Source organism: Hyalella azteca, unplaced genomic scaffold (genome assembly GCF_000764305.2).
Source record: "Hyalella azteca isolate HAZT.00-mixed unplaced genomic scaffold, Hazt_2.0.2 contig17166, whole genome shotgun sequence".
Classification (NCBI taxonomy): Eukaryota; Metazoa; Arthropoda; class Malacostraca; order Amphipoda; family Hyalellidae; genus Hyalella; species Hyalella azteca.
In genome coordinates this window covers 1,000-25,429 of record NW_025946961.1, presented here as the reverse complement: position 1 = coordinate 25,429, position 24,430 = coordinate 1,000, and the positions used below count along the sequence as shown (strand labels likewise).

Genomic DNA, 24,430 nt, shown 5'->3' with positions numbered 1-24,430 from the left:
CTGGCTATTAGGGGTTTCACAGAGACCAAAACGTTTAGGCTGCCGCGCCTATTCGAAAACAATTGGATTCCCGACACTCGCCTTGACGTAGCAACCCCAGAAGTTGTACGCAAATGTCCTCAAATACAACATTTGGCCGATCATTTCCCCCCTGTCGATCCCAATCTAACGGTGGACATTCTAATTGGCCGAGACGCCGGGAACCTTATGCCGACCTCGGTAGCTCATAACTCGATCCCCGTCGTTCATCATACTATGCTCGGTTGGGCCGTCGTCGGCGCCGTACCTCAATCAGAGTCCTTGCTAATGCGCTCTTACGTCGACCATCTTTCCGCCTCCTTGCAGTTTCCGCCCGAGGCCCCAGTCTTTACTCAGCACCTTGACGACGAAATGCCCGGCCTGTCGGTGGAGGACAAGAGATTTCTTTCTCAACTCCGCCATAACACCATAGTAAACGAGAAACTCGATCAGTCGCTACCTAACAATTGCCTTGCAGTCTTTAGGCGAGCGGTCAGTACCTTGGGGCGCCTAAAGTTTGATACCTTGAAACTGAGGAGTTGCTTGTCCTCTATGAAAAATACATTACCCGGCGAAGAGACCTATGAACACGACTTGGCGAGCTGCGGCGCTCGCCGCTGGCGAAGAGTGCAGCATCTAGCTCAGGAATCCTGGACAGGGTGGCGAAAGGAATACCTTCAAGACCTACAGAAGCGACAGAAATAGCTCGTGAAATCTTCCCCGCACGCAGTCGGTGACGTTGTCTTACTAAGAGAAAAATCATTGAATAGGAATTTTTGGCCACTAGGAGTAATCACCTCTGTAAAAAAAGAGCCTTGATGGATCGGTTAGGACAGTGGTAGTTTGCACAGTTAAAAGCGGTACCCCTAAAATGAAATATCAGAACTACGAGCGTCCCGTTACCGAAGTTGTACCTTTGTTGCGTAAAACCAAAATTTCGACTTAGTTTATAAGGATAAAATAGTCCTTCGCATCATATTTACGAATGCGAAGCGTGGGGGAGTGTGGCGTCGTTCATACGCCCGTCTCTCTGTCTCTGTTCATACAAAGAATAAGTAGCCAACGCAATCTGATGTTGAACCTGTTAGGCCGTACGTTATTCATCCTTGTGACCTGGTACATACTACGCGGTACTCCTATACGAACTATGTAAGTCTAAGTAACCTATAGTAACTGAAAATATTTTAACTTATTGTTTTCTCCATAATTGTGTTCATTGTAAAAGCGTGTTGACGTTGTTTCTGGTTCTTGTGTATAAATGTTTTGTATTAGTGTTTCATAGGTAATTTCCATAGTTGTGCTGTACTAGTGTCTCATAGGTAATTTGTTTTCAGCTTACACGTTTACGAGTAAAGTGGAGAACCCCGTCGATCTTCTTTACTCCATACGAGTTAACTGCCCGAAAGAGCGTACGACATGAACGGCTCGCTCGGAACACCCTGCCTTTTTCCTACAACATATATCCGCTTGGCGTGAAATACAAAACAGGAAATTTACGTGAATAATCCTGTATTTGATAAAAACTAGAAATCATGCCCATAATCACTACAAAATAGTTTGTAATGTGTGGTTGTTTGCAGTTTGGCTTCTCATATTATGCCTCCTTCCAACACTATTGAGGCTATTTTTTGCCTTAGCTCTGAAAAAATTGCATGCTAATTTTAGATCGAATAAGAAGTCACAAAGTTATTTTTACTTCAGCTGATAAACAGCAATTTTTAACGAATGTGTCTTAGTCATTTACTCCGTAAGTGCTGCTCACACAACTCAGTCTAAGCCGTGTATTCGTTTTACAGATGCAGTAGCGAAAAAGTTCTAAAGATGGAGTCAACCACGAGCAGCACTCCGGCCGCGTCGGAGTCTCTTCTCGCCGGCGTGTTGACGGGCGCCGCCTCTTCGGGCCGCAACACCCCTGCCACGGCCTCCACGTATGGCAACGCCTTGTATCCTAGCACCAGCATTCACGGCTCACTGAATTTACTCAACACACAGCTGGTTATGAATGCCCTACAGAGTGCTAATGTCAGTCCTTCAGCTTTGTCAAAATTTACAAGTGACGTTAACGCGCTTGGAGCATTGTCTGCAGCTGACTTGGTTAACATTCAGAATACCATGAAGAATTTTAGCATAACGACTAGTACGGGCTCATTAGATAACAGAGCTTCTCATCCCTCTGATGCCAGTTCTTCTAAATCCAGTCATAGCTCTTTCAACGCACAGGAAACCACTAAACAACCATTCATGTCGTCCTCTTCAAAGAGCGGCCAGAAAAATGGGCGGTCTCCATCCAGGAGTACGCGGCAATCACCATCTCTTGATGCGTCGAGTAGTATGTGGAAAAACTATGAGCAGAATTATTCCAAGATTCCGTCAGCATCTGCCTTACCGGCTTCAACGGCGTCTTTATCCTTGACCAATGATGGCGGCAGCAAGTTTAGCGCTGCAATGTCGAATCCGATGCCAAGTTACTACAAGTCTTCAAATATAATCAACTTTGATGCCTATAATCCTTATTCTAGAAGCAATCAGACAGCTTTGTCATCTTATCTTTACGGTTTTCAAGATTATTTCAACATTCCAAATGCTCTAGGTACCGCCAACTCAGACGCATCAGCGGACTATATGCGCTCTCCCGACGCCCAGCAACATTTCATCGAAAAACTTGCATTACAGCAGCTCGAGGCTGCCGGTGCTGCGGAACTAGCTAAAAGTTACTCAAAGGCACACAGAAGTAAGCCACTTGTTACCTCAACTCCCGCGAAAACCAATTCTTCAGACACCGCCTCTGCGAAGAAAGAGACTCTCCCGCAAGCTCGGTCTTCATCAGATTCCGGCACCGCCTTCGTGGATGTTGGAAACAAACGCACATCATTTGACAACATAACTGCCGCCATCAAGTGAGTAATTTCTTTGTTATCGATTCGTCCCCAATTAATGTTTTGAACAGGCCTAGATGCAATTGCCACGTGGCTGATTTGAATTGCAGTTTTTACATTTAAATGCACGCGCGTTCATACAGCGAGCATTAGTCTGATTGAGAGAATGAATGTGATCCCTTCCACAAATATGTGCCATAAAACAATTAAATTTTGTATTTAATTTAGGTTATACAATCATCTGTCAACGTATATTTACGTGTAACATTCGGTTTGGTTCCGACTCATCTTTATCCATTGAAGCAACTGTTGTGTTTTGACTGGGCCGGCAGAAGGTTGGCTTCGCATCAAATCTTCTGATCCATTAAAATAACCGACATAGAATGACCCGTAAAAATTAGCGATTTCATAACCATTAACACTTTCCCCCGCAGATCTATTTTTGAAAAGGGCGACAAGATGGACAACGCCCTTGTCTCATTGGTGTCAGACGACGGAGTGGTGGTGGACGCTCATCAACTGCTCCTCGTCGCCGCTTCACCGTTCATCAAGAAAGTCCTCAGCGAGTCGGAAGATATACGAAATCTCGATAAACCTATCATAGTCCTGCAAGGTTGGTGGACAACGATAAAGTAGGCTCTCATGTCGACACTGAATATTCTTCACATTTTATCAAATGGTCAAGTTAGATTTTAAATTCACACTTTGTCCTTCAATTTACTATTTGTTATTACGTGAGGATTCATTGATTGTCCACAAATACCCTTGATGTTATACATTCATGCATTTTGGTTTGAGACGAGTTCGGAAAAGACTCGCTCGTTGACTAAAACACGGAATTGATAAAGAATTCGAAGAATGTAAATTTTTCTAGCCAAAGAATGTGTGTCGTAGTCGGTAGAAGAGGCATAAACCTGCTCTGTGTGATCATCGGACTGATTTATCTTCTGTGAAATCTGATGTATTTCAGTTTCAATGTGATTCGCACAAAACATTCTTATCTTACACTTGGGTAAAAAGTTAATTAAGCTAAAGAGCGGCCGTAATGTAGAAATTTAGATTGGTAGTCTGTTTTCTTATTTATTAGTTTCTTTCTTTCAGGTACAAAAGGCACAGACGTGAAGGCGCTTGTGCAAGGGTTCTACACGGGACGCTTGCCGGAAGACAGCAACGTGACTGGTGTGAGAGCAGCTGCGCAAATGCTTGGCCTACATAGTCTGGATGAATACTTTCAGAGTTTACTGGATGACCTCACCCGCAACTCGTCATCCCGTCACAAGTCAGACTCTGTATATTCTCACCACTCTTCTAAACAGTCACCGTCATCCTCAGGGTCAGCCACGTTCCCAAAGAAAGCTTCTGAAAGTCCGTTGTCCGTGTCAGATGCCTTAAGTCACACCGAAAGTTTTTCGCCTTCTTCGGTGCCTTTCCATCTCTCTGGAACATCGGGCGATGCAACTGAAAACAGGGGTTCCAAAAGAAAAAGTGATGCCAGCCATTCGCGAGCAAAGGTGCTAAAATTAGATTCCGCCTCCTCGGAATCGAGTCCATTGAATCTTTCTAAGTCGAATATGAGCGAGGTCGAAGGGAGCAAAAGTGACGCACTTCATACTCATTCCCAACAACCATCATCTTCGCTTCCGCTAAACATTGACTTCTCTAAAGTTCCGTCCTTTCCTGCCGCGAATTATGACTTGAATGCTTGCATTGCTGCTTATAATTCGTTATTTGCCGCAAATCAATTACAGGATTTAATTCCATCCGCAAACCTTACGCCAGCCGTCTTGGCCTCGCTCTTTGCTGGGACTGCAAATGCCTTCGGTGGGCACACGACCTCTTCTTCCCCATCAACTTCAAAGTCAAAGTCTTCAAGTTCACAGAGTAAAAACTCGAAGTCATCGTCTTCAAAATCAAACAAGAACAGTCGAAGTTACGACGCCAAAGAATTCCTTAAAAGTTTGAATGACATCAAATTGATTCCTACTTCAGAACAGGAAAACACTTTGAATGTTCTTGCCCAGCTCGAACTCCAGAAACAGCTACAGTTAAATTTGGACCCTGCAACTGCAGCAGCTGTCAGCTGGCCATTATATGAAGCAGCTGCTACGTCATTTTCTCGCAATATCACAGATCTCAGCAATTGCAGCAAGGACTCTTCAGGAGCTCTCAACCTTAGCTTCGACACTCGGGAGGATAGCAAGCCAGACAAGAAAGACCCGTCGCGCATGGAAGCTGGCAGCGCTGCAACCGACAGCTTCAAGAAAACTTCTTCGGCATGGTCGGGTATTTCAGCCAACCTCGCCTCAACTCCAGTCTTCAACCGCGGCGTCAGTACTTACTACACCAACGTCCCTTCCACAAGCACTGATGATACTACAGCTTCGGCATTGACTGCGCTGCAGAACGAGGATCAGGCAAATGGAATCCTGAATTCCTTCCTTCTGAACTCAAATTCTTCGCTAAGCGCTCTGCAAGACAAGGCCTACCGCCCGGCCAATTCAAAGGTAAGGATCATGTTTGAAATCGATTCTACTGATAGCGACAAACACCTATGATAATTTTGGTCAAAATAAAAAAGAAACAATATTGTTAAAATCACGAGTATTTTCATCTCAAAATTTGTTTTGAATGAAAAATTTTGTTAAATTTAATTGTCGTGACATCATTTACGCAAAAATGCAAGACTGGAGCTAATCTATTTTTTAGGTAAAATACGCACCGTTTGCCAAGCGAATCTTATTTCGTCGTTTGTTTCTAATTAATAGTTTTCATTGCTGACGTTATGAGCCGGATAATTTAAAAGTGACATCATCTGAGAGCAATATTCGATTAATTTTTTAAAAATCATTTTGTAGAACCAGCTGTGCTTTCGGAATCGTTCCTCATTCTGTGCGCGTAGAAGTAATTGAAAATTACCTTCATGGAGGTTTGCATTGCCTGACGGCCATTTGTTGCCTAGACTTCGGTGGTTGAATGAATGAACGGGCGGATTAATATAAGTGACGAGAGAATATATAAAAAGAAAATAATATGTGGAGAATGTTCTAAAAAATTTTCTCCGCAGCAGCTTTTGAGGCTTCCTATAGATGGAATCAAAGTTCGGTGTACAAATTACCTTGCGAAGACCTTTCTTCGCGGATGAGATAATTTCAGATACTGATCAAAGCATAGATATTTGTTGATATCGTTGCTTTTGACTACGTTTAGTGTAAGCTTTAATGCTTCGTCGCCGAACAACCTGGAATTCTGTTCGTCCAGACCCCCGATGGTCAGAGTCTGAATCCCTCGTCTTCGGTGACCCCTTCGGTGCCAGGACATTCAGGGTCTCCTGTAGAGGATGGCATCGAGGACATTATCGAGGTTCTGTCCGAGGATAACGGAGCCTCGCTCTCAGCGTTCTCAGGGGACGCTGCTAAGCTCCTCTACAATGCAGCGAATGTAAGCCACGGTTCCCTCCTCAGTCTCGTTGCCACGTGCTCGTTGCCTACAGTTCTTTCCATCTGCTGAAACTAACACCGTCTTTTGTCAAGTTGCTAAGGTGCACTTATGCACGTTTTGCCTGGATTTTATGATTGGCTGTCGAAACCGCATGAATCTTAATTGTGCACTTGCTTACAACATGAAGCAATCAAAATTTAACGTGGAAATGCACCTTCTGTCCCAATTGAACTGTTATAACATTCCATGAATCTAATCCGATACCACTTAATGCAAATCCAATTAATTATAGATGAATTCTTCCTTCAACCAATGAACTTGAAAGAGAATAAATCATCGAACAAATAAACTTGTTTCTGAACAACTAATTGCTATGAAAGCCCAAGTTGATGAAAATAAAAACCTATTCCGAATAGCACCTTCCCTCCCCTTTAACTAAGGTCTCCTTTTCGCTGCCTTAAAGCATGTTTGTTATTGGCCTAAATATTAAGGGCAGAAACGATAACAACAATTTGTAGACACTGAGTGGTAAAAATGAATGAAATTGCAATAAGACGTTTTGTTCCTTTCGAGAGTTTTGAATGTTTACATTCAGTGAAGCATGAGTAAGAAACCGTTTAGTATTCGCGAATCAATCCGAGGAATTAAAGACTGAGATATCCATTCGTTCGCATCAGCCAACGTCGTTTGATGAATAAGTAATCAAGCTGGTAAATAAATTCGAGACATCGAAAACCATCTAGAATATCAATTTTTTTTTGTCGATAGTTTCAAAAATAATTTAGATCAGATTCTGTTCTTCAAAGTAGACTGCTTAACTGTTGCTGGAAACTATTATGATAAATAAGTTTTCAATTTCATCAAATAACACGAATGTGAGCATTGATATCGCTTTAAAACTGCATGTCTTTTACGAGATTTCAACAGAAAATACACAAAATTTAAAGCCTAATATAACTATTGTGCATGTTTCCCTTGCAACGCCAGATTTAAAAGAATTCGCGCCGCTTGCTTGTTAGCCATATAAATTTTAGAGTCGAATTACGTTGAATTTCCCTTCAATGTCGTTAATAACGGTAAATTTACAGAGTCGCCGTCGGAGCAAACGCTGTAATGTGTGCAAAGGCTGCATTACGAGTGAAGATTGTGGAGCTTGTCGGTATTGCCTCGACAAGGCGAAGTTTGGAGGCCCCAACAAACTGAAGCAAGTCTGCAAGGAAAAGCGCTGTGTCTATGAATTGGTACGTACTACCTCTAGAATTAATAACCTATTGAATCCTATATCCACGTACAGCAATCTAAAGCCTGCAGTCATTTTTTAATATTGAGTGTAGACTATTATGTTTTCGCCACCGACATTGAATGCTAAACAACGTAGTAGCATCTGAGTCCCCTGCCCGCTTGCTGAAATTTAAAGATTCATTTTTTTACCACAATTGTGAATCTCTGATTTATATGTAATTCTCAGTTGTAATATGCAGGTGTTCTACTATGTTCGTGCTTGACTGTAATTTGATGCTTGACTGTAATTTGAGTGGCTTTTAGTGACAGTCGTGTCCAGGAAAGTTTCTTTATTTGGTACGCTTACAAAAGTGCAATTAACTTGTTAGTATTTTGTTTAGTTATATCTTAAATTCAATATTTTTCCCGACTTTATGAGCATGTTTCCCCCTTCATGTGCAAGCTATTTACTTTCATTTGAGCAAGTGCTGTTTATAGTTTCCTGTTGTTTTCCAAAGCTAAAATGTTCTAGATTTCAATTTCTTTTCGAGAAAGACGCTTTCTTCCGGAAACTTACAACCGAAAATACTTCTGGCACCGTAAAATTAGACAAGAAGAATTGCCTAAAATTACGAGCAATTTAAATTTGAATGGTTTGCAGTTAAAAAATAATTGGACTTAACATTTGTTGCAGAAAGAGAAGCCCCGTTATCGGTGCGGTCATTGCATTCCTTGCCGCACTACCACAGATTGTGGAGAGTGCAATGCTTGCCTTCATAATAAGACAAATGGCCTCGCAGGACCGAAAAAACAAGTGCGTATTAGCAATACACTTATCCTGCTGTGTAAATTATCTTTATCGCCAAAAGGTGATTGCAATTACTCGGAGAATTAAATAGCTCAGGTTCAGATTAAATTGCGATAAATCTTTGGTTGTAAGTAACCTGTCAAAATTCTCAATCGATTAGTAACTCGAACTAATGCTTATCTAATTAAGTAATTCGGTTCCTACAGATTCTGTCCGATGTTAGCACTATTAATTTTTTCTCGGATGAACATGAACTGGAGATGAAACGGAAAATGTTCGTCCTACAATCATAGGAGATTTTAACGACCTTCGGCCATTGTTCATGGACAGGAATTACTTACAAGTTTTAATCACTGACCTCTGCTACCCAAATCCTGTTAATTTATTTTTCCTCCCTTATTTATTTTGTTTTGCAGTCGTTTTGGAACTTATATGTTTTGGTTTGATTGTTGGATAGCTTAACATATGATTTGAGATGAACATAACATTTCTAATCAATTAGTGCTCGACTTAATGATAAATTGAAGCTATGATTTTTAAAATCTAATATCTGTGCCTTTCTAATATCGTGTGCATGCCTGAATAGTTTTCCATTGGCTTTTTCCTTGGCCAAGCGCTCGAGTTAGCGTCCCAAACAGGGGCTGAACCAATACAGGTCCGTTTTCATTATTGTATAAATATTGATTTGAATGCAACGTACACCTCGATTTTCATCATGTTTTATGTGGCTTTCTTGATGTGTGCATATATTTTTTAATACCTAGTTTTAATAGTTATCTGTTCTAAAGCCACCCTTTAATTATTCTACGAGCTTTGAGTTTTTAAAGAACTTCTCTACTCAACTAATCAGTTGCACTTTATATTGTGATTGAGAAACTTGAACACGTTTAGGATGCGCAATGTTAGATTCTTACTCATCAATGTGCAATATTAAAAAATAGCCCACTTGCTCATTGACTTTTAGCGCTGCTTCTCAATTGCAAAATAATTAATACAAGTGCGTGTACGATAATTTACCAGTTTTCGTTACACGATGCTCGACCAATTGGCAATTAGCGACATAGTCGCCAGCTGACGAGCTTAGCGCACCGGCTCTAATTTGACTGCAGTCCACCTTACTGTTTCTTCCTCTCGTTTGCAGACATGCGAGATGCAGTTCTGCGATTACATTCAAATGGAGGAATTCAAGGCAACGCAGAGCAACTGCAATGCCATCTCGCAATTCTCCGCAGAGTTTGCAAGGTCGGAGGCGCACACGACAGCTGCCGCCGCCATAGCTGCTGCCTCTTCGAACTGCGATTCTCCGGACTCGATGCTTTCTGCCAGCAAGAAAAGCCACAAGAACATCAACAAGAAAAATAAGCAAAAGCTTGGCAAGGATGGCAAACCCGTTCCTGTGAAAGTGAGAGTTGTTGAGGAAATTACTCTTTGAATAAATTCCTTGAACTTAAGTGAGCAATATGAAAACCTTTTTCTAGTTATTTTAGACCATTAGTGGTCTCACTTCCGTTAACTTGTAGAAGCTAAATCTGCAACTCTTTGTATATTTTGTTAAAAATGTTCGGACCAGTACACAGCTGATGTATCTAGAAATCAGTATTAGTAATTGGTAACATGTGTCCTCCAAGCAGAACTTCATGACTGATTGATCAGCTTGAATTATTTGGCGTCACAAATATTTATATATGTATCTAACACTTGAATTTTAAAATCATTTAAGCATCCAGTTATGAATAGTTTGTTTTTTATATTGAATCATTTATTTTTTCAACTGATGGGCTAATATTTTATGCACAAAACGGGTGATGATAAGCCGTATTTCTCAGATTTATCCTCCCAATCAAATTTTTTTATGTCATGATATTAATTACATCGCTTATATACAGGAATTGTTTCAATTTCTGGAAACTCGTGGATTAAAAAACTCATAACTCATTTTTCGATAATTCCATTCAATGACTGATGTTTTCCTTCTAGCCTGGGCGCATGAAGTATCAATGTAACCGCTGCTACGGTTGCTCCACTGACTTGTGTTGCAAAAGCTGCATTTATTGCGTCGACATGCCGAAGTACGGAGGAGGCGGTCGCTTCAGACAGGTCAGTATTTCAATATTCTTCATAATGAAGTGGAGTTTCATAAAGAGTGCGCGAGAAACTTCATAAAGTCTCTCGCGCGAATATCACAACTAGTTTTTTGTCTACTCCAAATGAAGGAGAATCACTTATTGCATTATTTGTTTCTGAATTATTTGTTATGTAGTTGTTTTATAAAATTTGTAATATGGAGTGAAATTAGGTTACATTGTGTCTTTAAACGTAGATTCCTCTTACAATTTGAACCACGAATCAAGTGGTTCAAATTGTAAGAGGAAATCGCTTCCTTCGGAAATTTGGGAAAAAAAGGAAAAGGAAAATTGTAAATCACTTCCTTCGAACCATCGGGCAAAATATTACACGTACCTTCATTAGTTCTTATCGTCATTATTCAACGAATGTTTTGTTCTGCTCAGAAATGCCTGCGTCGTCTGTGCATCTCACATCCTCGTCTGCTGTCTAACAAAATGCCCTCCGGGACCGACGCCGATTGCCCTTCTCCGGACGTTCTTGAAGCTCTCTTGGAGCCGTATAAACTCAATATGGATGCTGCTGGTGTCGCCAAAACGTCCGTGATTAACTTCTTGCGACTACACTACAAGCGCGAAGAAAGCAATCTAGAAAAACAGATTGCAAAAACTCTCGAAGTTTTAGATTTCTTGTCGAAGAGGCTACCTGATGATGCAGCCAGCTGCGACATGGACCTAAAGGAAGAGAGGGCTGAGGTATGTGCAAAAAAATTTTGAACTTCAAAATTATTGTTCGCATTTAGAAAATTCATTTTTAAACTTTATGTATCGGCATTTGCGTTTACTTTTTTATTTTCTCTTCCTCTAAACCTCGTTTCTCAGAGATCCTGTCTACTTGCACATAAGTTCTACGTCTCAAAAAAATCGTTCAAATGAATCTTTACGGAAATGAAAACAGCATCCACTCTGTTAACGTCTGCATTCTAGAATAGGTTTTCAATTTTTTCCTCAATCAATTCCAGAGAAAGTGTCACATGACAGCTGCTTCATTTTTATTCTGAAGCAATCGAGTTAATACCCAAGTGCCCCTCACTGGTCAGGAACTGAGGTCGCGAATCAGTGGTCGTGATGCGCCTGTGGCTAATTCATACTTGAATAGATTCTATATAAATATAAAATATGAAATAAACGCAAATTTCGTTTAAATAATTTTCAAATATTTTTAATAATTTATCAAAATGTTCAGTAATCGTGCTTTCAGATTAAATACCATATCCCTGACCTGAACCAAATGCTTCAAGCTATCAATTTATGATTGATATCCTTTCAGCCACCTTCAGATAATTTTTGAAAACACACATATGTTTAAATTTGCATTCGGCGCTTTTCAATTCTCTTACTTTATTTGATATGAATCGAATTACGGGTAGAAAATTGAATGATTTGTATAAAAGTGATCATCATTTCCTGGGATGTGAATGCTGTAATTTTCAAATATTGTTAATTTTACAGACTCCAGACCAAGGGGACTATTTGAACGACCTCTATAGACGGTCAGGCAGCGCTTCAGGTAGCACCCCTGAGCCTTCCGACAGTCTAGGAGCTCCTTGTTCTTCGCGTTCAATGAATTCCTTCGACAAAAACCGCCAACTTCCTGAGTTGAGACCAATATCTGGGGCATCATCTGGTATTATTGACTACGCCAGTGATGCGTCAACCTCATTAGCCCCGTCTGTTGTATCGTCAGTTTTCAGTACCGTTCCTGAAAATTATTTGGCTACTGCCACTGCGGCAGGAAACGGTTTGAGTGAATCTGAACTAGCCTCTGTTGCGGCCTTTCAGAGACAATTTCAGATGCAGCAGTTAGACCTGCTGGCTCTTCAACAAAGTCAAGTTGCGTCCATTCCATCAGAAATCGAGATAACTGAGGTCGGTGAAGCCCCAGGAGATGAGAGTCAAGGAGAAACTGACGTTGACATCGAAAAGATAGAAGCCGATGCCACCGATTTGGCGACTGATCTCACAGCCAAGACAGTAACAGAACCGGAGGTTGATGTTGACGTTACTGTTCTGCAACCCGATGCTGAGGAAGAGAAGTCCAATCCCAATGTCGTCCATGACGATATGTCTATAGTCGAAGACAAAGCTCAGCCACTAGATGCCAGTCCTGAGGTCACTGTCATTTCTAACGAAGAGCCTAAAATAAACGAGATTCCCGAAGAAAAAATAGATCCAATTATGCCATCTGAAGACATGGTCGTTGATGAACCAAAAAGCAACAACTTGCCGAAATCTCGCTGTTCTTCTCGAGCATTAAGAACTTCAGATTCTCGAGGCCGTGCATCTCGTTCAAGTTCTGATAATTCAACATCTCCACCGCAACGACGTTCACGTTTGCGGGAACTTCCAGCCAGGCGTGGGAAGAGGAGGAGGACCACGAGATATTCTTCAGGTTACTGCGATGATTCTGGTGAGAATTGTTCTAACTGGTGGTTTATGATGTACCATTATGTTTATTAACAATAAATTTCGTACGAGTTTATATTTTTCATTGCGAGTGTCACACATCAAAGGAAATACCTAATTTTTCAATTTATTTTGCAAACTATTGAAACTGATACAGAGCATAATTCTTTTTAACGCTGTAATATTCATCTTTTCTAATTCCTGCCTATGTAAATGATTTTGTCATTTCAGAAAATGATGAACTCTTTGACGATCAAGGCTTGGCCAGTACCGTGAACTCAGACGGCGACGAAGAACTTTTAAAAGTCGGTAGTGAAGATGAAGAAGAAGAGGACGATGCCAGGACAGCCGACATTCAGGCTGCAGTCCAAGACGTTCTAGAACATCAACTCGCCGAGGAAGAAATTAAGAGGACATCCAAAGAGAAAACGGATCTCACACAAAACGATGTAGCTGAAACTGACACATTTTGCACTACCAACGATGAGCTGAAGGCAGCCAGAAAATCAGATCTGCGTGCGAACGTGACTGCGAATCACATTAAGGAAGCGATCATCACAAATGATGCCAACGGTAATACAGATATTTCTTTTGGTGATCGAAAATTTCCGAAGGATGATTCTTCCGCTACGTATCTCAATGGACCTTTTAATGCTTTGAACAAAGTAAATGTGTCGGGCAAAGCAGATACTGAAGGGAAACGGACTAATTTAAGCAAGGGTTGCGATCCACCTCCTGTGCCGAAACTCAAACTGAGATTTACCAATGGCCCAATGTCCGTCGAAAAGATCGGTACCTATGATGTTAACGGCGTGGAGTCGTAACATCGCCAATGGTTTGTAGCTAGCCTGAACAAGTTTGACGAAGTCGAGTATACGCCTAGTAAAGTTGAAAAGCAGCTGCTATTTCTTATTCATACAATCGTAACGCCATTTTTGTTTCACGTGAAGAATATTAAATCTTTCGAATGGAATTTTCAATTGCTAACGATTTCTTCCCCTCGATTTTTTTTTCTTGATCTCGATGAGTATGCTGTGCCATTTTGTTTCATTAAAATATTTCATAGGTGCAAATTTTATAGACAATTCATTAATATATTAAAAACGAATGAACCGGAAGACAGAATGCTTGTTCATTTTATAGGTCAGAGTTCGACAATTACTACTAATTGATGTCGGTCTCGCCTATTTTACAAAATTCGACTAAATTCTTTAATGAATATAATTGCCATTTCTCTAGTTTCCTACTTTACGGTAAAAATTTCTTCTGGTTGACAGGGTTGCTTACTTGTTCGATTAACTCTATGTACGTAGAATTAATTTGGATACTTATAGCTTGATGATGAAACATAATTATACCTTTTATCGTCCATTGCCTTAGAATATGAGCACATTTAGAACTGTATGTCACTCCTTCCGTTACGCTAGCACGGTTCGGCTTGTATTCATATCGTTTGTGAAACTTTGAGCTCTAAATGTCCGTGGCGATACCTTGAACATTTCTTTTGGGTGTTGATGCAGTTTTAGAGAAATAGAATATTCTTTAGATATTTGAGGATTTTCTCTAATTGAGTCATATGATAGAAAACTATTGGGTTCTGTTTCGATCAGTCGTGTTAACCCAATTCGTACTGACGTATGGATTCCTGGTTCCCAGTGGTTTTATTCATCAACGATGACGTATTGTGGTGCACTCTGTCGAGCGCAGGTCAATGCGATCTGCTGGGATTGCTGGATAGGAAGAAGATCACGTTACAAATTTCCATGCTTAATACGGCATCAGACAAGACCGTTTTGAAAGCAACATCTAGAACGATCCTTTGCATGCAAATCTGACTTCTAGCTAAAGAAATTAATATCAGAATTATCATGGTTATAGTAGTGAATGTTGCTCAACTCGATATGGGGATCTTGTTTTCAACCAAAATCTACGTTCTTATCGAATACAAATGCCCAAATTAACTATTAGCTGTCAAGATATTGATATGTATTAGCTATCAAGATATTGATGTGTAAATACATATTTGCACTGCAAGCGACTGGGACCTATAGATTACTAAGGAGTGACCTGGTGAAATATATTAAGGTACATGTACCCTGTACTGTTCTATGTCCGCCACAGGCCAGTTCTGAAGTAAAGTTTTGAGCGCTTCGTATAATACCGCTTCTCTGCCTTGATAACCTGTTATCTGCGTCCTGCCCGTTATTTATCATTGATTAATAGAATATAAAGAATTATGAGCTTCATTCGACTACTGTAAATAGGTGCATTGCACTTCCTACAGCTGTGTTTCTTGTTAATATTTTTTGGACGATTGGGAAATGAGTTTTCCTCTCCAACCGATGTCGAGTGGGTTTGCTTCGTATCTAGCTTTTGACATCTGTAATGTTTCATGTGTAGCACAGATGGTACCGTACCATAATTGCTGTTAACCAGCAGCTCTAGAGTTTATTGGTTGATTGTATCTTACCATTTGCCTGAAATGTTCTTGACTGAGGTTTCGTAACTCGTTTTATTATAGTGGCAGACGATGTAAATTAGATAATGAACACATTTCCTAGTTTCATCTTCACGTGACTTTTTCACAATCGATAATTTGCACATATTTATTCGTTTGTTCGATACACGTGTTGGTTCTCTCATTTTTGAGGGTTGGTATAAAACTAATTGTACATAATGTGGAGTAACTTTGTCTGTACTCTCTGTTTCAGGTTCGAAAAACGTAGTTTCCTTACATTTATTATGACATTTTCCGCTAAAGTTCATGTCTTTTCGGTCATTGATGTGAACGAACTACATGCATTCACATTTGCATTGCTGTCATGCACCCCCCTTATTTTCACCCAAATGTCGTTCAGAATTAAATATTCATTTTTGACTCGCTATCTAGACGTCACTGTTTGAGAGCCTTGACCAGTGATACCCGAGTGCCATAACGAGCTATTTAAAGGAATCTAGTCACCAAGACTTTCCTTCATTTATTTTAGCTCAGCATTTTTCTTGCTCAAAGACTTTTCGGCCATGTCATTGTCAGACAACAAATATTCTACGCTGTAATGGCCGTCTTCTCTCATTTATTTATCCAATGTTAATGAAGTATAATTTTTAATTATTAAATTCATTTGATCGATGGCGAACATTGTCTAATGGAAGTTAATATACATAGAGCGTGAATGAATCCTTGCTATTTCCTACAGTGGGAATATAGCTTTTCTGGACCATTAATCTTAGGCACCTTTAATTGTTTATTCTGTCTGGCTCTGGCATAAGCACTATTATCTATCTAAGCGCTCGAGGACGGCCAACAGCAATGTTTCCAATACGAGACTAGAAAGCGAGACTACGGTGTTCTTTTTTTGCTGCCCTGTGAGAGTTTTTCTGTTGTACGAAACTGACATTTTCATCATCGTCTGCCTCGCTCTTGTCGTGCCTGCTGATGTGGTCGGGATATAAAGTTTTACAATACTAGAATTCCAAAATTAATTTATTAGCTTAATTGAATGGATTGTTCATAACTAGCATTTTATGAATTTTTCGTTAAATTTAAAATTCATTCGAACGGGACCAGAAACGATCAAGGAAAACTTATCTTGATTCTGTAAGCCTTCTTTATTCAACCCTTGATTCGATTGAATTACAATTGCAATGTTCAGTTTAAAACGTCTCTTAGCTTATTCTAAAACCAATCCATTTTAACACCATCAGTTGCTGTTTCTTGATAACGAAGCTTTGGCTTTTACTGCCGATAAGTATACACGGCAGGGCGCTCTCGTTTGTTGTTTGGAAATAAGATTATCGTGATTGTTGTGCTGTGCCTGGAAGAGTTTTTCTGTTTTTCCGCATTTTGTGTTTGGTGTTTGATTAATAAATGCTAATATTTGTACCACAGCTTTGTAGCAAGTGATTTATATTGAACAGTTACGGTTGAAGCTCAGGTGAATGGCTTACTTGAGATTGTCGGTGACTGATTGTTTTATCGCAAGTTGCTGATGAAGTGGAAAGATTTAGGCTTATCTGGGGGGGAGGAGGCTGATGCGTGCGTGTTCACCTATTCATGAGTTACCGTGTATATACATATTTTAATAGTCTTAAGTTTCAAGCTGAAAACCAATTACTGCATTAATTCTTTTCTTTGAAGTTGGATGTAAATAAGTAAGGCGCGTAAGATTGAAGAGCGTAGGTCCGCTTGATTAATAGGGCCTCTATTTACCACCTTATGTGCCATATGGCTATTATACTAAAATTTTATATCGGCAGAAATTATTCCTTGTTTTTTCAAACATTGTATCACTTCAATTGAATTTCTAGTTTGATTTTGTGTGCGGTTAAGCACAAACTATGATAATCGTAATGTTTTCCCCAATTGGTTATCATTATTTAATTTTTAACTTCCAAGTTAACTACAAGGCATAGCATATTTCTTAGTAACTGGAATAACTGCAACTGATAGAGTGGCATCAACTAGTCAGAGATGACGGTATGGTCCTGAGAACGGAGAGTGTTGCCTACTACTGCTGGTCACTAGGTATACTTGAAACTATATTGTTTTTCTAATGACTTGGGCAACAGAAATCGACTATGAGAACTCCTTCACGACCACCTGAACTGCTCAGAAACTCCTGTGTTTGATCTTTTTAACCGTATTGCCATTTAATAAATGACAACTTTTCTTTTATTTATTTCAACTTAAGCGAATTTATTTAACTGAGGAACAATGTTAAATTTCAGAATTGCCCGAAATTAGAGTTGAATAATAATGTTTTTCACTTTAATGCAAATGCATTTTGCCTTCGTAAAATATGCGTTCGTTCGTGAATGATTATTTTATTCTGGCTCTTACCTATATTTTATTGAAGAGCTCTGGTAATTTTAGAGCTTCGAACTGTTTAATCTGGGCCGATTCATATTTGTTATTTCTCTAAAAAAACTACTTATTTTGTTATCAAAAATATACTAAACTATACTGTTTTCATCCGGCTCTGATATTTGCGCTTCAGCAGTCTTTTTTTTTTGTGGTGATCTGTACAAATTTTTGCTTTATAGTAAGACGACCATCTTTGAGCTATGCGATACATCCTTCTGAATATCGAGCTCGGGATGCCCCGCAAGTCATTCCATTATCATAGAAGCAGATTTTTCTTGATATTTTATCGTATAATTACACAGTTCTCACGTGTGGCTAATAGCTTTGCCCCTTTGCTTGTTCAAGCCTAATAGATCAATATTTGTCAATTATATTTTCGGAATCCCAATTTCAGCGAGTGGGTTTTTCGCTTGTGCGTTTTTAAGACAAATTTAACTTTCCAAGGCATTAATCTATGTGTGAAAGACGCATTAAATTTATTATTTTTGCTGCTTACAAGCTTAGCAAAAATAAATTATCTCTGCGTCTGCTCTTCTACAAATTCGTCATCCCACTTTTGTTGTTCACACTTTATCGTACTACAAAAGTTTGCCTTAAACTTGAACCATAGCTCTTCATCTTCATACGTGTCAGTAATTTTCAACTTACTTGAGCATTATTGTTGCTTGTGAGTATCAAGTCATTTTCCATATTAATGTGTTTATCGTTATGTTAATCTGTTGATTAATCCTTAAGTGTTGCTATTATACTACTGACTCGCTAAGAGAGTGTGGCATGCCATCTTATGAAATGAAATGGTTATTTTAGTGCTGTATTTTGCTTGCTTATCATGCGGTGCTCTGTCGCACCTATGCTGACAAGTACAATGTTATACATCAATTCTACGTTCTTTATCAGAAAAATAAAAATGATATAAAATTTGCACTTTTTTACTCTTACCTTGACCTTGATCGTTTGTTGACATCACTCGCAGTCGAGTTTGCTATGGAGAATTGGCCCTTCAGGGAGGCCTTCTGGTGTGTTTTTGAACGTCAGAAGTCCTATGGGATTTCGCGGTCCCAGGGGCATTGTCCGTGCCTGATCCTCTACACTCTACAGAGTTTGCAATGTTAGACTGCGGGTTGCGGCGGAGTAAAGTTGTTCGTGAAGGCAGGATTCCTTACGTTACCCTTCTCTGTTTCTCGTGCTGGTGGTTATAGGTCTCGTGTAAGCGACTTCATTTGTCTTGTAATCAGTTGCCTTCGCTGCTGCTGCCATAAACCTGTCCCGTCTTATTACTCCACCTTCGTGTGGCCAACTTGAGTCACTTGTGACCTCCCGACCATTGGTGGTAACTTGGTAAGGAACGAATTTCAAGGAAAAAAATTCGCGTTTAGTGGGAACTTTAACCTCGTTAGCGACGTTTATTCGTGACTTTCGGCACAAAATCGCATCATTGGCTGAAGCGATTGGAACGCAATGTAGTTAAACTAAATACGTAGTTTTTGTCACGAATGGAGATTTCTGGATTTTTTTTTATTTTTTGAGTAACTGCTACTCCATTCGCCTCGAGTGAATGATTGAAGATTTCTCAACATTAGAATGGATTTATAAGGAAATTATCTTTCGAGAAGATAAAACATAAAGGAAATTATAGTCATTTCATATTTTTCAAAATCATTTCAAAGTTGATATACTGTATATGTAGTGCAAATAGTCAAATTGGGTTTAGATTTCAATCTCTTCAAAGTCTAATTTTCGTTGAGTGTTGGTAGACCTGCGTATCTAGACCTGCAGAAGTACCTAATTAACTTGAAAATATTATTTGAACGTTATTTTTATTTTCATCACCTAATGAATGAGCAACTTCTTCGTGTAAGAAGGCACACTTGGTTTGACGCAAGTACACTCTTAATATAATAATATACTTTTACATGCTCGATTAGATGCAAAACACTTATCTTTTTTTTATCAGCGATAAGCTCGAGTAAGCACTTCATCCTGATGTTTTTCTTGAGTCGCCGGTAACTCAGTATACCCACGCACATATGAGGAGCTGTCTTCCCAGGCTCTAGTTTAACGACCCATGCATTCAATCGTGTAGGTTTAGTATAATGATAATCTGTTCTGGCAAGTTTAATAAAAAGTTTAATATACCCGTGGCGATGGGCAATTTTATTGAAATCTAGTGCGGTATATTACAAGTTCTCTGTGAGGCGAAACATGGAAGCCGTTTCTTAGAGAAAAAGTTTAAATTTCTACCATCACGAATCAATTAGTGCGTATAATTCAGATTTGTACATTTTTCTTGAAATTTAGATTTCTAGATGTAAAGGTAATCAATTTACTTAAATTTAGATTCAGATGCAAAAATAATTGACGGCAACAGAGTAACTTGCTAGTCGTGAGTGATGCCGATCCCTGGCAGATGATCGTATGCTTGCGTGACAATAGCCACTTCTGAGATATCATATTCATTTATTTTATTTACTTGTGTGCAGTAATCTGCTTCGTATTCGTTTTGCAAACTTTTTTCAATCTATTTAAGGCGAAAAAGTAATGGCCAACAAAAATATTTGGATTCGCCTTGTATTACTTCCATTGCTCATCTTCCTTGCTTATGCGGCGCACCTAATTAAGGTGTTCTTCTTCTGTGTTTTGGAACTTTTCTGGAAAAGGTGAGAAACTAGCAAACTACATTATTTAGCTTTAGCAAGCTTCAGAAATAATTGCAAGACCTGCTGTTTTTTGTGTTCATAACGGTGTTTGTTCGATTATTTGAATACCTTTTTGTAAATTTTATTCGCATGACAAAGATTATGAGTTAGTTTTGCTTTGAACGAAACCCGTTTGTGGCAGTCATCCCTTTATTTCGACTATTTACCGTCACTACAGATTTCTCTCGTTATTCGTCATATGGAAGTGCGGTATACATGCATGTTTTAGTTGAGTTTGAGCCTTTTATATTGTTTAAATGAGGAGCTCTGTATAGCTTAAGTGATATTCTGTTGCAGCCCGCTAGCATCGGTGGTGAGAACACCTGACAGCAGATTTGACAATGCGGCCAAGTTGGGCTACACCTTCAAACCAAACTACGTAGAACTCCCAATCGGTGGAGGCAAAACCCTTCCTCGAGTGCATTATGTTGATGAAGGCAAGTACAGTGCGTCGAAATAGTGGCTTGATGGAATATATTTGTACATGTTATTATGTCTTAGGAAGTTTACTCCCCAACCGCGACTATGTTTTACGTTATTTATCTTTTTATTGATCGATTTAAAATTGAATCTCTTTCGTGTAAATTTAGTTGATCTATTGAACTGATGACGGAGCTTACTTTCGAAATGTATTTAAAGAAAAATAGTGAATTTACATATGCATTGTTTGTTTTTTAATTCTCGTTAATTTGTAATATGAGCAATCAAATGATCGTAATAGTAGGCGTGTCTAAGACTGACTTTGAATTAAAAAGCAGTGCAATGCCAGAAACAGCAGTAAAATGCGAGGCGAACTTGAGTTTTTAAATAAATAATTTGCAGGCCGTTACTTCCGTCTAATCTTTATTCCACTCAAATTTTGACAATTTTTATATGCCAATTTTCAGCGTTTGAATAACTATTGTCATCCTTCATCAGTCTTTATTTCCGTTCTCTCGTCAGTTATTTTTCATACCATGCAAAGCTGTGATCTGAAATTTAGAGGTAGAACTTCTTCCTCTGGTCTGTGCTTTGATGCTTACTATGAGAAGCTCGAAGCATTTCACACCTCAAGATTTTTCAAGTTTTCATTGCGATACATTCGTACTTGGCACTTCGTACGTCTCTATTCTTATTAATTAAAGATTGCAATCTTTAAAGTGACTGATACCACTAAAAAAACGACCTATCGTATTAAAGAAGGAATGATCACATGAGAGGAGTTCATGAACTCCTCAATATGGAGTTCATGAACTCCTCAATAAGTGATCGTTTTCTTGCGACGAAAAAATTACCTGTATGATTGATATAGCCTGCATGTGACGGATCGTTTGCATCTGGTGAATGTCGTATGTATGTCGTGTATGTGAGGCTCCGCTAATTTTGTTTATAGAGACCCAATCTAAATGCGACGACGTCTGAGTTGCCCATCCTTTGGTGTGGAATTAAGATTCGGAGTCACCATCGAAATGAGGGCACCATCGATCACATGAGGGCAAAAAGTGCTCTTTTCTTTACATCAATTTAGAACACATTTTAAAAATTAGTATAGCATTTCCAATGCGAGTTATCCGTGTACGTTTGTATGTGGCGAATAGTTGATTGATTGGCGAATAGTTGACGAATAATTGATCGATTACAGCGAATAATTGATCGTTTGCAGGAGGCGAATAATTGATCGTATGTGTATGGCGAATAATTAATCGTGTGCATGTGGCGAACAAGTGATCGGTCGCATGTGGCGAATAAGTGATCGTTTTCTTGTGACGAAAAAATGACCTGTATGATTGATATAGCCTGCTTGTGACGGATCGTTTGCATCTGGTGAATGTCGTATGTATGTCGTGTATGTGAGGCTCCGCTAATTTTGTTTATAGAGACCCGATATAAATGCGGTGGACGACGTCTGAGTTGCCCATCCTTTGGTGCGGAATTAAGATTCGGAGTCACCATCAAAAGGATGGCACCATCACATGAGGGCAAAAAGTGCTCTTTTCTTTACGTGAATTTAGAACACATTTAAAAAATCAGTATAGCACATCCAATCATTTTAATCAACGTGGAAACTATTTAGCCCTCTTTTCGATCAATATTTAGGTAATGCATGTAGATGAAAATTTATTCTATGTTTTATCTATCCGAAAATCAGTCTACGGTCTTCTACAAAAAATTCCGAGCTGAGAATTAGACTTTCCTCAGTCGGACTCACAGAGCATTAATTATTGTTAGAAGAAATGCAGTAATGAAGGTTTGGTCAATGCATTTATACTCGTCTCTTATACACATCTAGATGTGTATAAGAGANCACACCACTTCGCTTTAACTTCACTACTTGTTGTTTGTTTGTCTGTCTGCTACAAATCTTATAATCAATATTTAAGAAACTTATACCTGTCCAATCGATCTGAAATTTTGCACACTTGTGTAAAGTTGGAGACAATACAAGAATTAATCAATTAACAGAATGTATAATTTTAAAAATGGAAATTTTTTTGCAATATTAAAAAAATTAAAAATAATTTTGTCTGCTACAATTCTTATAAACGATATTTGACACACCAATCAATCTGAAAATTTGCACACTTGCATAAAGTTAGAGACAATGCATGAATCAATGAATCAGAATCAATTATTTTGAAAATTTAAAAATTTTTACTTTTTGATATTAAAAAAAAATAGAAAAAATAATTTTATCTGCTACATATCTTATAATCGATATTTAACACACTCCTATATGTCCAATCGATCTAAAATTTTGCAAACTTGCGTAAAGTCGGAGACATTGCATGTATCAATTGACAGAATAAATAATTTAGAAAAATTTATTTTTTAATGAAATTTAAAAATTAAATTTTTTAATAAAATTTAAAAATTAATTTTTTTAATATTTTGTAATAAAATTAGAAATTCATTGTACATGTGTAACATTGGAAACACTAGATTCTTTAGGAGTGTTGTCTTTAAAATATAATTTTTAATTAAATGCATATTATTTATGATAAGCGGGTGTCCATATATCGTATGTGTTTTTTATAGGTCCCCGAGATGCAAAAGAGACAATTTTGTGTCTACACGGAGAACCAAGCTGGTCTTTCTTGTACCGCCACGTCATCAACACCCTGACGAAGGCCGGCTTCAGGGTCATTGCACCAGATTTTATTGGCTTCGGCAAGTCTGATAAATTCACTCACCCCGAGGCTTACTCGCACGAACTTCACACGATGACACTGCGGCTTCTGCTAGATCACCTCAAGGTGTGTATTACTGAGAGTATACTTGGGATACACTTTGTACCTCATGATTTCCCTTGTTTAGTCAGAATTCTTAACTATTTGCCTATTGCTGACGTTAGCTCAACTTGATACTAGTTTTGCGATTGTAATTATTGGCAAGTGTTCAGCCCGTAATTCAGGTGTAAGGATTTATTTCCGGTTTTGTTAAGAAATAACTTGTGAAATATTTCCTAATGAGCAAAGAATCTCAACCATTGCTAAAAAAAAGATGCTGATGTACAGAAATGGATTTGATAAAGGTCAGCTTTCAAAGCTGATCTTGTGAGCTTCATTTCATATCGTCTTACTTCTGATGTCAATAACGTCCTGGGGATAACGACTCAGGAAAAGTAACTGAACAAAACTGGAAACGTTTCAATTCCTCGAGGAAAAATACATTCAGCATGAAATAGTTATACATGCAAAAAAATTGTGAAATATCGCACTAATCGTCACCTAATTTTTTTTAGCTTTAAAGTGCTTTACTTTTCATTTTATCATACAATACTTTTTAAAAATAATTTATACTTAATTGGTGAGCACGTATAATTTTATTGTATGTTTAATATTTTGTAGGTATTGTTTGGCAGAAGTTGTTCTTTAATGCAGGTTTCATTGAAGACAAGAGAGTATTTCTTATTAACAATTTTCTCATTGTTTTTCTCAATGCGGCCAATTAGGCTTTTGATATGACTTGCAAATTCAAATATAAGGTTTCCAAGTGACATT

At 38.7% G+C, this 24,430-nt stretch overlaps 2 protein-coding genes across 2 annotated transcripts in view; both read left to right on the top strand.

The window, feature by feature from the left end:
• Window positions 1-13,941, top strand: part of LOC108671485 — a 51,295-nt gene extending 37,354 nt beyond the window's left edge. Inside the window, exons 2-12 of the mRNA XM_047885168.1 lie at window positions 1,815-2,915; window positions 3,329-3,507; window positions 3,996-5,398; window positions 6,153-6,332; window positions 7,421-7,573; window positions 8,248-8,367; window positions 9,503-9,763; window positions 10,339-10,458; window positions 10,872-11,180; window positions 11,937-12,894; window positions 13,122-13,941. Of these exons, the coding sequence (XP_047741124.1) occupies window positions 1,840-2,915; window positions 3,329-3,507; window positions 3,996-5,398; window positions 6,153-6,332; window positions 7,421-7,573; window positions 8,248-8,367; window positions 9,503-9,763; window positions 10,339-10,458; window positions 10,872-11,180; window positions 11,937-12,894; window positions 13,122-13,714 (5,352 nt within the window). The 5' untranslated portion in view covers window positions 1,815-1,839 and the 3' untranslated portion in view covers window positions 13,715-13,941. The remainder of the gene's footprint in view (window positions 1-1,814; window positions 2,916-3,328; window positions 3,508-3,995; window positions 5,399-6,152; window positions 6,333-7,420; window positions 7,574-8,247; window positions 8,368-9,502; window positions 9,764-10,338; window positions 10,459-10,871; window positions 11,181-11,936; window positions 12,895-13,121) is intronic.
• A 6,188-nt stretch (window positions 13,942-20,129) lies between these two features.
• LOC108671484 (haloalkane dehalogenase) lies at window positions 20,130-23,680 on the top strand (the record flags this gene model as incomplete). The annotated part of the gene is given in 3 exon segments (XM_018159036.2): window positions 20,130-20,411; window positions 20,748-20,887; window positions 23,466-23,680. Coding segments are annotated over 3 exon segments (474 nt in total), but the record flags the coding sequence as incomplete, so codon positions are not given.
• Window positions 23,681-24,430: the final 750 nt, after the last annotated feature.